A 14,776-nucleotide genomic window follows, 5' to 3' on the forward strand; every position below is an offset into this window, starting at 1 on the left:
AAATCCGCTAGGGGCTCTTATGCATTTAACGTTTAACATGACTTCAAATAGGGCTGCTCACAATCCTATAGTTATAACATTTAACATGATAAAACATATAACATTTAACACATCATGAATACCCCTACTGTAGCAGTGATTCAACACAGTGGGTTCAGTAATCCTCCGAGGTCCATCCAGCCTCTATTATATTGGTTCTTAACCGGGGTTCCGCGAAATAATTTAGGAATGGGTCATTTCACGTCTGCTCAACACAGAGTTGAACCTTAACATCTCAGATTTTATTCTTAAAGTTATATTTTATTCCATTTTCCCCACATTTTGTGTAGGTGTCCTTAACATTTGCTCAAAAGACGGTATTTGACAGTCTATTTGTATCTAATGATAACTTTGGAGTTACGCCATTTACCTACTTCTACCAAAAGGTTTTCGTCATTTTCCTACTAGTAAAAAAAGAGTTCTACCGCCAAAATAGGTTGGGAACCACTGCTCTATTAAGTGGGTACCTATAATTGAGGGACTGGCGGTTGAGCGTATTCAATCACCTCGTTCCACAACCGTTGTTCAAGAAACAGCACTTCTTAAAAAAAAAACTCAATCCCAGACCCTTTTTGGCTTGTAGCTGTGCATTGTTTTTTATTTATAGGTATAGTATATCTATTAAAGTGTTTATAGATTAACAATTTTATACATTATATCAGATGGTATAGTTTATCATAAAGAAAAAGTTTGTTATTTTGTGTCTAGAATCAATTTATGTTATTGTTATTATTGTTTGTTAATGATCTTCAATTGGAGAAAAAAAAAGTCAAATTATTGATCTCTTTTTGAAATATGTTCTGAAAGATCAATTTGATTAATCATGCTATTAATGTGGAATTAGTAAACAATATTTAAGTATGATGGTAACTCACTGCCTATATTTATATTTATGTTGTATTTTAAAAACACAATATTACATAAACTGTGTTTTGAAGTATCACTTTAACTACTAGCATCAAGTTTCCTAGCATCCATGATTGGTTGTACAGCTTGACGTCCGGATCTAGCAGTTGGTATCGCCCCAGTGATCATGACCCTCAAACTAATCATGCTAGTTTAATTACTAAACCAAGCTCACTAAATGCTAATCATATGAAGACAGACCACCAATGTTGCACCCCATCAATTATATGCGGGCCGTTCCTAATAGTATTGGAGTGCACTATGCACCCCGTTGCATAGTCCCTGCACATGGCTTATTCAGATTGTGCCAGGTGTCTGTTCTCCTACTGTCACTTTCATAATTCATCTCAACAGGATTATTGTACTTCATTGTGCTCAACTGTTTCCAATTTGTTCGAGTGACAGCTAGGTGATATCGCTTATTATTATGCATGAGAAGATCTCTTGACAGCATGAATAAAAAAAACAAAACAGGAAGATAAATTTTTAAACATTATAAAATCTCACTTATCCGTTCTACATTTCATCTTGCTGGAGTACATATTGGACCTTCCATGTAAAGATGTTTAACGAGGAAGCTTTTAAGAAAAATTTTATTTTGGACAAATTACGTATAAAGAAGTAATAGAATATTGTGATTTACTACATTCATATTTTTGTTTGTTCTTGTTTACGAAATACGGTTTTCTACAGTTTATAAACAGTATATATCGTTTCTTTATGCTATTACTTATATTAATACGATATATAGATATACTATATGTACATATAAGAAGTACGTTTAATAATTGAACACATTACTTATTTTAAAAAAAAATCAAGTCCTCTATGAGAAGCTTATACCAACTGCTATAATTGTTTGACACTCTAAACTTTTAACCAAACCAAATTTAAAGTGAAACCACTTTTAAATAATTTTAATGTACGTATCACTCATTTTTTAATTTATTTTTTTAATTATGAAAATTATATTTTTTTTATGATCTACATGTTTCGCCACCCAACTTGTTAAAAAAAATATTTGTCATGGGAAATAGTATCAGAACTGTGCAATATTCGATTTATCAGCTGGAGTCTATCATAATGACAATGTCTAAAAATTAGGCGACACGTTTTTCCTATAAATCTTTAGTTATGTACAATTTTATTGCAATGTTTGAATTTAACCTCAGCTTTCTCCCATTTCATCGAAATTAAAAGAAAAGTATTTGCCTATTTTGTTTTGTATTTTGTTTCTGTTTCAGTTCCAAGTCTCGGTAAAAGCAGATAGTTACAGAGTATTTTTTTCTTCCTATATTCGTATATATGTAATATACATATGAATCAGTCGCCAGTTTCTGACCCACTCATTGGGTTAGAATACTTGCGTGGTGAGAAAACTTTTTATTTTAAGAGTGAGACGTTGGAAGTAGTTACAGAAGGGGGTAATTGTAAGAGAGTTAGACTTAACCGGCTTATATGATAGGAACCAGTTAAGAAAGTTAACCTACTCACTGAAGCAGCTTACCTGTCAATGATGACTGGATCCGAGGGGGTTTCGTTCCTGTTGCCACAACTTTTCTTGTCGCAACACCGGCTGTAACAATAAACAGAAAGATAGATAAATCTAATTCTAATAAAATAAACAAAATTAAGAAGAAAATATTCTCGATTTTTGCTTCATAGTGGCACATATGTGAAAAAAGTTTTGATTTTGACGCATTCAAATGATATTACGTTAGGCTGGGGTTCATTTGCTAATGACTGTCCCAAAGCTAGTAGCGTTGTCACTAATTAATGTATATATGAAATACGCCAAATTCATTATTAAAAAAATGTTAGGTTTTTTATCACTCATTCTAGACATACAGGTGCTTATAACTAAACTCTCTTATAGCAATGGTTGGGCAGTACGGTGCGAATTTTACTCGCAAATATGACTAGAACTGTCAAGATAGGAGATGAAGCGGACGGTCTAGCAAGCTGATAAGGATAGGTAGCAGCTCTAGTTGCCGAGATGAAGCGGGCGGTCTAGCAAGCTGATAAGGATAGGTAACAGCTCTAGTTGCCGAGATGAAGCGGGTGGTCTAGCATGCTGATAAGGATAGGTAGCAGCTCTAGTTGCCGAGATGAAGCGGGCGGTCTAGCAAGCTGATAAGGATAGATAGTAGCTATAGTTGCCGAGATGAAGCCGGCGGTCTAGCAAGCTGATAAGGATAGGTAGCAACTCTAGTTGCCGAGATGAAGCGGGCGGTCTAGCAAGCTGATAAGAATAGGTAGCAGCTATAGTTGCCGAGATGAAGCGGACGGTCTAGCAAGCTGATAAGGATAGGTAAGATAGCAGCTCTAGTTGCCGAGACGAAGTGGACGGTCTAGCAAGCTGATAAGAATAGGTAGCAGCTCTAGTTGCCGAGATGAAGCGGACGGTCTAGCAAGCTGATAAGGATAGGTAGCAGCTATAGTTGCCGAGATGAAGCGGACGGATTAAAATTGTTGTAGAGAAGGAGAGGATTGAAGGAGGTAAGGCTGTGGATTAAAGATCGAATAGGGGATTTAGAGCCCCTTATTTCTATGCCTAGTCCATGTGGCTACTACCAATGGTAGTAGTTATACCATTAATTTTAAATTAATTTTTAAATTAATACCATTAATTTATTTTTTCATTAATTGTGTTTTCTCTTTAAGACAAGAAGAGTGCTGTAGAAATTTTAATGATGATTTTTATGTATTTTTTAAGATACTAATTAACTTTAATTTTTCAATTACAATAATAATTGCAGGAAGATAGTCCGGGTGGCGGTCAATAAAAGTATTAAAATAGTAGAAGTAAACTATTTATTATTAACCTTTTCTTTAAACTATTTATTGTTAACGTTCTCTTCTACTATTTTGATACCTTTATTGACTGCCACCCTGATTATCTTCATACAATCTACTTCATACGGACAACTATCTTTTACTAGTTTATACTATTAGTTTAATTTGTTTTCATTAGTTCATTTTAGTATACTTTATTTTACTTTTTTTGATGACAGTATATTATTTTAATGAGAAACGACGGAACCATCGAAAATAGATAGATCCATCTCCTGAGCTGTTTACAGCGGCTACTGCAGGCGATTCCAGGAGCGTTCTTCCTGATCTCACATTTATGAGATGGTCGAGAGCCGGGAACCCTCATGCATGTGGAAGCAGCGACTTGTGTTATTTCCACTGTTTCACTGCCTATCCTCTGTCTTTTGTTCATCGTTACTCTTTCGTCTCATCAATCTCTCCCTTTCTGGCCACTTATTCTTCTATACCCTCTTCTTTTTGTGACTTTCGAGATAGAATCCCGGCAATTTACTTGGCATTGGCTAATTAAACATGGAAATCGATGACCGCTTGTGTACAGTGCATCATAGATTTGGACGGTCTTTTCATAAAATGATTGCCAGAAACATTTAGATTTCAAAATAATTAGTTTTGGTACAATCAGTTAAAGGAAATATTCAGAAAGTAATGGATCTTTTGAATGATTACATTACCGGGATTATTTTGGATTTAACGAAGGATTTGGAGAGGATGAATCCGATGGATCATACGAATTACCTTTACACGTCTATCTCCTTGCGTCTTATCATTAAAATTACAGATAGGCAGGTTAATTGGGAATCGAATCAAAGAGTTGGGTCCTCTGTATAGAACTCACAAGAAACGCATAAGAAGAATTCATAATTCACTTTAAATCTGTCGATTTTCAATTCCTGAGAAATTTAAAAGTGAGTAGAGCAGGTATTTTGTTTTATTAAGGACTACTTAGTACTAAATATTTGATTTCAAAGATATTTATTTTTGTTATTTCATTTCGATATAAACTATAGAAAAGGAAAACATCTAGTAAATAAGTAAATTGGCCTTTGAAGGAAGAGTTAAGTATTTAATAAAAACCATCTATGTTTTTTTTTGTTTTACTTTTAGATAATTAATGGGGATTCTCAATGAAGATGGTACCCATTGTTGAATATTTAAAATATTTTATTTTGAAAAATGAAAAAATATGTAACATTAATTTGTGGTATAGTTTTTTTTAATTTATTGCTTGGTTTAAATACAAACGTTTTCGCCTAAATAACCATAAGGTTTTGGAATTTTCGTAGCTACTTCAATTTTATTTAAAAGGAATAAAATGCCAAGAATAAAAAACCATCTATATCATTGACCTCCTCACCCTACGTTTATTCATTAACCTGTTAAACCCATGATCCCAACTTAACGATCTTAATACCACTACCTTTAGAACTTCCTCCTTTTAAAAATCCTTTCCTGTTCGAGTTACCTCATTTTGAAACTCCTTACCCATATCCATCCGTAAAGCTTCCTCCTCAACTTCATTCAAACACCAACCATCCATCTCCTAGACTACCAAACTTCCGTGAAATTGTGAATAATAAAAAACAGTCTAAACATGGATAAATATGTATTTTTGTCCATATTTTATTTTATTTAAACATTGTAATAGATTCATTTAATTATGTTCAAAAAGTTAGTGTAGCCAGACAAAAGCTGTTAAAACTATTCCAAATTGATTTTTTTTAGGTGGCCTAGTGTCCCAGAATATAGATTGATTTAAAACAAAAAAAATCAAACAAACAAAAAAAAATAATGAGTCAATTGTTGAAGAACGGCTTGGTTGTTAAACTCGTCGAACTTTCTATCTCAGCTTGTAATTTTTAGTTTACGTATTTTCAATTTCTGGAAGTATCTTTGAAAATCTCTATCAACCCAGGCTTGTAGTCATGTATGGCTTTTGTACTCATCACATATACAGAGTATGTGTTTAGAGACCGCTTAGATGTATTGTCTCTAGTTATTGTGTATTTTTTTCATTATTGACGTGAGATGTGCTGGATTGTATTTGCGTAAATATGATATTGTGTTTTCTATCCTAATGAAGTCTGAATTGGTGGAATGTTTAAGTTGGTTACTGTTAATCGGTGTTTTAGAGATTCGAGATTATTCGAAATATTCCCAACTGTATTCTAAGAATTAATCTACACCTCTTGATGAGGTTTTGCTCATTTATTTTAATAAATTTTACATCTTCATCATGATTAATGAAATAATAATTTTTTATTGCAAGAAATTAAAATGAATTTGTTATCGCATCCTTCAAAAAAATTAAAAACCCTTTACTTTTTAAAAAAAAATTAAATAATCTGGTTAAAACATATAGAGCTTAAATTTAAGATAGCATACTTACATTTTAATTATCTATGTATCCTGAACTGATAGATACCCTCTTTTTACTGACTACTTGACTGAGTTGTGAATAAAATAACAAAAAGTAAAAAAAAACTTAATTTTTTTAACTCATTAATTTAAACCACCATCTTGTTGGGGACTAGTTATTTCTATTATTCTAAATGTTTTAAACATTTTAATTTATTAATAATCATCCTCAAAATTCATAAATATGAAAACTTTTAAAAATAATATAAGGGGAGTTCATAATGGAATGGTCCTATAATTGATTTATCTTGTAGCGGGAATCCGGTTTCTTTCAGGAAATTGATCTCTTTACTATCCTTTAGGCTTTGACGTGCCCCTTTATGAATATTTAATATTTCACATAAGGGCGATTCTGTATTCCTCATCGCTTGAGCAGGGCCAGGGGATTCCCAAGTGATAGGGAAGTGGGTGTAGGTTTTTTTTTTCTAAATTCCATAGGGCTCTCCCTTTGACGAGGGTTGGAGGCAGATGATGTCCATGAATATGGGGGACATTTGGCCGAAGACGTCATCTTTCGATGATGTCATCGATTAGAAACGTCAAAGCTTCAATGAAGACTATGTGATCGTTCAATCAACACTTATCCGGAAGTGATAATTAAAAAAAAAAGATATAAGTTATCAAAACGTTAAGAAATTGCAGTTTTTGGCCAATTTACGGTATTTTCCTGAACTAACAGAACAGTATTATTAATGATGTGATACATTCTTTAATACAAGTTGGAAAATTACTAAAATCACAACAAATCTATTCTTGGGGAATGAATAATTGCATTAAAGGGTGAAAGATTTTTAAAAAAAACTCAAAAAATCCCTACACGTCCATTGCTTTTTTACAAAGGTGGATACGAAGACAATGCGTTATATCAGTAATTTCCAAACTGGGTGTCGCAGCTACATTTGGTGTCCAAAGGGCACACAATGCCGAAGTGAATTTGTTTTTCTCATATTACAAAAAACAGCAAATATACATTAGATTTCAGTATTTACTTTGCTCTAATTTTTTTACACAATATTACCGTTTGTTTTTTAGCTCAACAAGGGAGCCTCGAAATTTGTTTAGCTCTAAAATTGCCCCGCTAAGGAAAAATCCGTTCTCAAAATCAGTTTAAAATATTTTTTTTTCTGAGAGAATTGTAAGTTCATTACATCGAGGCTTGTTTATATTGTCCCCGATGACACACCCTGAGGGGAAACCTAATTATTCAAACAGATGTTAGCACTGATAGATTAAAAAAAAGAAAAAAAAACTAAATTTAGAAGAGAGGAAGGGAAGGTTAGTGATTGCCCCGTAAGAATAACAATTTCCCGACGCTGCTATAGATAGAGAAGAGCATGGTCCCTCGGGGAACCGCTCACAAATACAGAGCTGGTCCATTAGTTCGGGAGGGGATGTCTCTAGTACCGTTCTCAGTAAAAAATAGACAATCTATCGCCTTCTTTTCTCTTTAATGCTATTATTGAATGTCCCTCCTTTGAGCTGAGCTGTCCGATCCGCCAAGGATTCTCTCTCACCTCCTTCGCTATTTATGACCCGTCTGTGGACCGATTTGTGAGAAGGCTCAGGTTATGCGATGTTTAAAGTCTCTTAATATAGTGTAAGTGATGATAATTTATATTGTTTAGTAAATATCGCAAACCAAGAATATGCAAAGAGTGGGCATAATCCACTTTGAAATAATTTGCGCTCGTGCCTGGAACGCTATCTATGAATTTATTTATAATTTTGCCATATTTAGAAATATTTGTGAATTTCATCCTAATTGCACCTATATGGCTTGAAAAAACAACCATATAATTTACTATTAGTGTCCCAAGTAAGAATGCGTGCTAGTTCGTAGTCCCCAGAGTTAAAGAAATATGTTAAATGGTGGTCGAAACACTTAAATAAATAAATAAATAAAAAAAAAAGAAATATATTAAAGAGAATATCCATATCAGCTTAGGTATGAAAAGTTATACGTAATAATACTTTCGATCAATTTTTTCTTAAATTAAAAGGTTTAGTGATAACAGTATATGGATCATCTATATAAATTTGAACGGTTTTTCATTCTGTTCACTGTTAAAGAAAGTAAGAAAAAAACAAGTTGAAAACTATTCCAATTTTTAAATCATACCATTTAATTTTTACATTTCTTGAAATCGTTCATATAAAAAAAATCAATTGGCTGAAAAAGAAATAAATATGAAGCATCTGAAATTTTGCCAACAGATTTCATTTTAAGTTTCACTTTATTGTTAATCGTTTCTGGTTATTTTTTTTTATTGGTACCTACAGATGTACGCGAATATCCAGAATTAATAACTAAAAATAATAAAGGAATATAACACTCATAGCTTTTAATTCACGTATAAACTGAATTAGTCCAGGGTCTAAGGCACTGAACTAATGCTTCCGGGACAGAACTCGAATCCGCCAAGATAGAAAATTCAGTAAGTAAACTATTCTAATGTTCTATATACTAGAAGAAGTATTCTAAAGCCCTCTATAGACATATAGACATATGGACAAGGCCGCTATAGAAAAACTGACATTTGATTAGGGGGGTACACCCACCAAGAGAATAGATGCAAGCAGCAAACATGAAAATTAAAGGAAGGATCGTTATAAATAAATAACGGTAATATTGATTGTTAATGAAATAATAGTTAAATCATACATAGAAATAATCATTGTGACGAAGAAGCAGAAATTATGGATTAGAAGAACATTTTTTCTAAAAAATGTAATAGAGAGATACAGGAAAATGAGCTATTTTTTCGCAATGTTGAAATAATAGAGAGTTAAAGAAGAAATTAACTTTTGTTTCCCTTAAAACTATGAATTTGATCATATAAGGATATATGAATATAAGGTTTAAAAAAAATAAAAACTTTTGTATTCTTACCTGCACATTACTTCGTGAGTGAGGAGAACCCTGCACATTTCAGGATTCTTGTCCTGGCCTTCGTAGATAATGGCCTAGAACAATGAAATATTTTTTAATACTATTATTTGTTTATGTTCGTTTAATTAGTTGCATATAAAATTAGTCTTCACTCTATTGTGTTTATAGTATGAATATAGTATCCAAATTCATAGATTTTCTGACAGTGTTCCGGACTTTGACACTTATTGTTACTACCGTCTTGGAGTGTCGAACGATTTTGAAGCAGTAGTGCTGCAATGGGTTCCTTCGCATTGCCAAATTGAAGGAAATGAAAAAACAGATGCGCTTTCTAAAATAGGTTCTCTTGAATCCCAACCAAACCATATTGCTCTACCAAACGAACGATTGAGGCGAATAAAAAACTCGTGTTCAACAAAGGCACGAGAGAGCTGCGGAAGGTAAATCTTGGGCATCCTTGCTAATAGAACCGACACCAAGAAACCTGTCAAGAAGGCAAAGTGTAGCCTGTTTAAGAATGCAGACTGGTCACTGTTTTCTGTCAAACATCTGTTCAAAATTGGTGTTTTTGAGAGACCAATATGCAAGCTTTTCCAGCTCGAAGAAATGACGTCGGCACGCTTGGAATCTTGTCCATCATTACAAGATATAAAAAATATTTTCAATTACGAATAGACAAGATGGATGAAAAAAGTGAATTATCTTGGACTCTGCGAGCGCTGATGGCGGAAGTACCTCGTAATTTGGCGATATAAAAAAATAAAAATAAAAGTAATAAAAATTTCAGTACCTATAGTTATGAATAGTATAACTAGTATATGGTCAGTACTAAGTCAAAGAGGCAAATCTGTTAATTTTATTTTATTGCATTTTAACGTTCTTTTCTATTTTTTTCGCGAAGAAAAAATATCTAACTGAATATGTGACGTCAAAAATAAAAAAAATCAATTGACATTTATCAAAATGAGAAATTAGCGATTGCTTTAAATCTGCAATTATAATTCAAAATTATAATAAAAAATGTTTAATATTTATCACAAATAATATGAGTCCTATTAATTTTGTTTAAATATGTTATAAATTGATACCATGAAATAGGCGTTGCCAAAAAAAAACAAAAAAAAAAAACTAAAATACAACCTTATTACATTATAAGAAAAAATCCTTTCGATATACCATGAGCATTTCACTTTTCTATTGTTTTGTAGCAATGTTGACAGATATAAACGATTGAACCGTGTTTATTTTATTCTTGTAACAAGGTATACTAGGGATGGATAACGACATTTCATTGAGACTAAGGTTGAATAACAGTCTACTGAAGGGTAGAGAGGGGCAGTGAGGCAATTTGTTGGACGGAAATAATTGGAGCGATAAAACTGACCGGAGCGGGGTTGGGGAGAGTTAGGGGCATTCGGGGAAAAACTGATGAGCGCCAAGGGCTATCCCTCAGCGGTCGGCTCTGCACGTTGACAACTCGCCTCTTAGCTCTAGCTGCTCAATGATTAGTTCTCTATTAGTACTCTCGGCTCTTTTTATTAATTAGCCTCATTTATAGTTAGGTATTTAAATTTATCAATATCACAACAATCGAAATGTTAAATATACTCCATCTAAACCCTTAGTCATTGGATCGTAGAATCATACTATTCATTCTCTTCTTGGTGACTGTGTGAGTGAACCTTTGATATTTATACATAATTTAATCTACACATCCATGCTCTATGTCCCTAGTTCAAACATATAAATTTAATATATCATCGTTTATAGTTGTCGTTAAATATTTAGTATTTCACTGAACAAGGACATTATTTCATGTTTACGAATTTTCCTTCATTATGGGTTATTAATAAGTTTCTTTTGTTTTGAGGAATCAACTATTTACAATTTTGTTTCCGTTATTAACTTAATTTTCGGATTCTCAAAGGATAGTGTTTCGATTCTAGGCTTTTAGACGGGGCAAGGGTCCGAATTAATGACCAGATATTGAAATGTAACTATTGAAACTTGGAAACCTGTGCTAAATTATTTTTTTTTTAATTATTATTTATTGTAATTTTCAACTGTACAAAATAATACAATAGGTAAATATGTAGTATGTTTCATATACACTTGAAAATCTTGGGAAGGAACCACCCATTGGTGGTACTTCAAACATTAATTTAAATTAGAAGGTCCCGTGGCCATCTTCTTTTCAGACGCCTCGGGGGATTATCGGGGATCGTTAAGGATGAAAGATTAAGAATTAATGGGTTAGGATGGTCAAGGAGTTTGGAATAAAAAGACGCATATCTGTTTTGGGTCAAATCTGCAACGAATGGGATGTTAAGGTCTTTATGAATGAGTTTATTTGTGACGTAATAAGGAGCATCAAGGATTTTGGATTGTAACGATTGGATGCGGGAAGAATTTGATGGTTTGGTGGAGCCCCAGAGTTCAATTCCATGGGTCCAAATTGGTCTAGTTATTGTAGTGTATACTAATATTTTGTAGTGAATGGGAAGTTTAGAGTGTTTGTCAAGTAAGTGTTGAAGCAATCGGAATCTACGAGCAGTTTCTTGTCGTTTCAGTGTTGTGTGTGTGATTCCAAGTAAGTCTCTTGTCAAGATGGAGTACTAAGTATCGAATCTGTTCAACAGGCATTAGTGGTGTATTTAGAAAGGATACTATAGGACAGCAGGGCAGAGGTTTACGACGGAGAGTAAAGGTGATCTGGGTGCTAAAATTTGATTCAATTTTATAGCAAAGTTTGTTAAGAAGTTATTGTTTATCAGTAGTCTGCTTGTTATTCTGCAAAATGGAATGGAGTTCTGCTGATAAATCATATAAAGTTTTGAGGGAGTCGTATGCTCGGTAGTCAGTTAAAAAGTCTTTAACGGTAAGTCGCATTCTGCAAGTCTAGCATAACGTTGGAGAATCACGTGCCATAAGATAACCGTGAGTTAGGTTCCGACGACCTATTCGTACGCGCGTTAAAATCAACTATCTGCACAAAGTTCTAGTAAATGAATGAAATAAGGGGGAACGTCATTTCCCCTTAATTCATTATCCGTAAGATTTTCCTACGTTTGCTTCCATTTCAGTTAAATTTTCTATTTATTGAGGACAGAATACAATCTTCTACTATCCCCTTACTATCATTACTTTTGATTTTACCAGTGTTATAGATGACTATCCAAGACTAGATCAAATATAGATGATTAGACCCATTGGGATCTAAATGATTTTAACCCCATGTGGTGCTACAATCATTTAAAAAAATATTTCATTGTGTACAGATGGTTAAACCTATTTGAATTTGAAGGAGGTGAAAGAAAAACAACAGTAGTTTTTAACTATTGCCGACTTTTCGACGTACAATTTAAGTCTTTATTAGGGCTGTTGAAAGATCAAATTCATCACAACAGCTCTGATACATCTTTACATTATGGGCCCGCTGGACCCGGACCCAGGGCCCCCTGATCCCTTGGTCCTCTTAGCTGCTATGGTCGATAGTATTATACTAGTAGATTACCAAGCAGTGGAGAAGTTTGCCCATTTTTGTAAACTAATTAAATGAATCAAGGAGTTGAACTAGCGTATTGTTTATAATCCAAAGTTGTTCAGTAAATAATTTGAAAGGCCTCATATCTAATCTTGAGGGCCCCATATCTTAAAATTCACATGTCCAGTGACAACACGTTGTATAAGACTACATATTCATATTTGGGATAAATATGGCAAATGGCTATTTATTAAACTGACAAAAAATCCGGCTATAATTCATATAGTTATTAACGATTATTTTTACTGTGAGGCGTTTACGAAATGTTGTTCCTACACGCTACATCCGTCATAACTTTATTTAGTGAATATGTTTTGAATGTTCTAATATTAGTACTAAATGCTAACAGAATCAAAGCTCAGAGGGACCATAAGTGGGAGATATGTTGGACTCTACTTCGAGCTTTAAGGAAGGGGTCCCCGTAATCCCTGGATTAGAAGTAGGTTGGGGCTTGTTACGGAGATCTATCTTGCAGCGGGGAAGTGTTTACCCGGAGGGAGAATTTCATTAGCTACAGCCAACTTATTGAATAATGCAAACAATCATATGCTCTTCGAATCAATTTCCGATAGCCATTTCTAATGTCCCCTAGATGTGATTCAAGTATGGGCCACAGCTAGGTTTTTTTGAAGTGATCAGAATTTCAGGTCATTTTCACAAGACCAACCAATCCAGGAATTTCTCATATTCAGTAAAGAATGATTAAAAAAGTATTACGAAAACTTCTTTTTTAAATTAAATGAATAATTCCAAATGATTGTTCTTTGTTATATTTACATTTTTAACCGATGCAAAATTTATCTTTTATGAAAAATTATTAAGGTCAAATTAAAAATGTTTGTACGACAGTCAGCTGAGAAAAATATTGAGCTTGAAATTTAATATTTAATTTAGTATAGAGTTAAAGAATGTTTTACTTCATTAATTTTAGTTAAGTACTTTGCATTATGTGAAATAAAAAAAAATTGTTAATAATGGATTTCTACTCTTCGCTCACATTTAAAAAAATAAATAAATTCAGTTTATAAAGTTATTATGTTATCAAATTTGTAATTTTTTCTATGTTGGAATGCACACACCCTTGGAAGAATAATTTTAAATAACTTAAAGAGAAGATGGTCGGTTGTGGGGTCAGTGACATAGTAATAAATAATTGAAATTTATTTTTGTTTATTTGTGATGGCGTTTAGGCCTAATTTGCCGGCCTTCGTCTGGGTTGGGTGCGCATAAATTTTCCACTACGAGTAAATTTCCAATAACATTATTTAAAAAGTCTGGAAAAATAATTCGTTGCAGCTAATAGTTACTTGTAAACTATAACTTTAAATCAATTAATTGTATTTTCTTTTAAACATTTTTATATGTGATCGGAATAATCTATAATATATAGAATATGCTATTTCCGATCTATAAGGATGCAGACATGACGTTGTTCACGATAAGTTGCTTAATAATTATTAATAATCTAAAATAAAAAAAAATTGGTAAATCTGTAATACTCATAAGTGCAATTTTAAATATTAGGTGCTTATGGTCTGAATCGCTGTGAGAAGTTATATTCATTCCGGAATGGCTATACATGTTAATAATTTTTAATGAGCATTCAGTTTTTTTTATAAATGAACAAATATCTTGAAACTTAAAGTCCATAACTAGCTTTTAAATATTACTAACTGATAAGTAGTTAATTTGTACTAGATTGGATTAGGGGAGGTAGAGGGAAGTAGCTATGACGGAGGATGAATGAGAGTAGGTTAAGGGCTAGGCCGGTGGGTATAGGGGCCCCCATGAGGGCAGAGCCCCCGGGGGCCGGAGAAGTCTCCCTCGGGCACCACTTGCAGCTATTCCCTTGGGAATTGACGTTGGATTTACTTATCCACAACTATCAGCCTCCTTTTTGACGTCATTGGATACTCACCTCCCACGGGGCTCTTAATGTGTCTCTAGGGATTTGAAATTTGATTTTAAAAAATCCATAATCCAGTGAAGTAAGTTGAAAGTTTTGTTTTGATAAATATTTTAAAACTTTTCTATCCTGTACTTTTATTATTTTAAAAGAATTTTCTAACATAATAAATATAGCAAGCTCATCCCTGGGGAACTAACATTTAAACTCTATTGTTTGTCCAAAAATAAAAATATTTTTT

The 14,776-nt window shown here is 33.2% G+C and overlaps 1 protein-coding gene across 1 annotated transcript in view; it reads right to left on the reverse strand.

Annotated features, from left to right (window-relative positions):
* kn (EBF transcription factor knot) overlaps positions 1 to 14,776 on the reverse strand; it is a 137,651-nt gene that overhangs the window by 86,450 nt on the left and 36,425 nt on the right. The window contains exons 5-6 of the mRNA XM_014419477.2: positions 9,086 to 9,159; positions 2,453 to 2,521 (exon numbers count right to left, since the gene is read on the reverse strand). Of these exons, the coding sequence (XP_014274963.1) occupies positions 2,453 to 2,521; positions 9,086 to 9,159 (143 nt within the window). The remainder of the gene's footprint in view (positions 1 to 2,452; positions 2,522 to 9,085; positions 9,160 to 14,776) is intronic.

This window comes from Halyomorpha halys, unplaced genomic scaffold, assembly GCF_000696795.3.
Source record: "Halyomorpha halys isolate HHAL.00 unplaced genomic scaffold, Hhal_1.1 Scaffold239.1, whole genome shotgun sequence".
Classification (NCBI taxonomy): domain Eukaryota; kingdom Metazoa; phylum Arthropoda; class Insecta; order Hemiptera; family Pentatomidae; genus Halyomorpha; species Halyomorpha halys.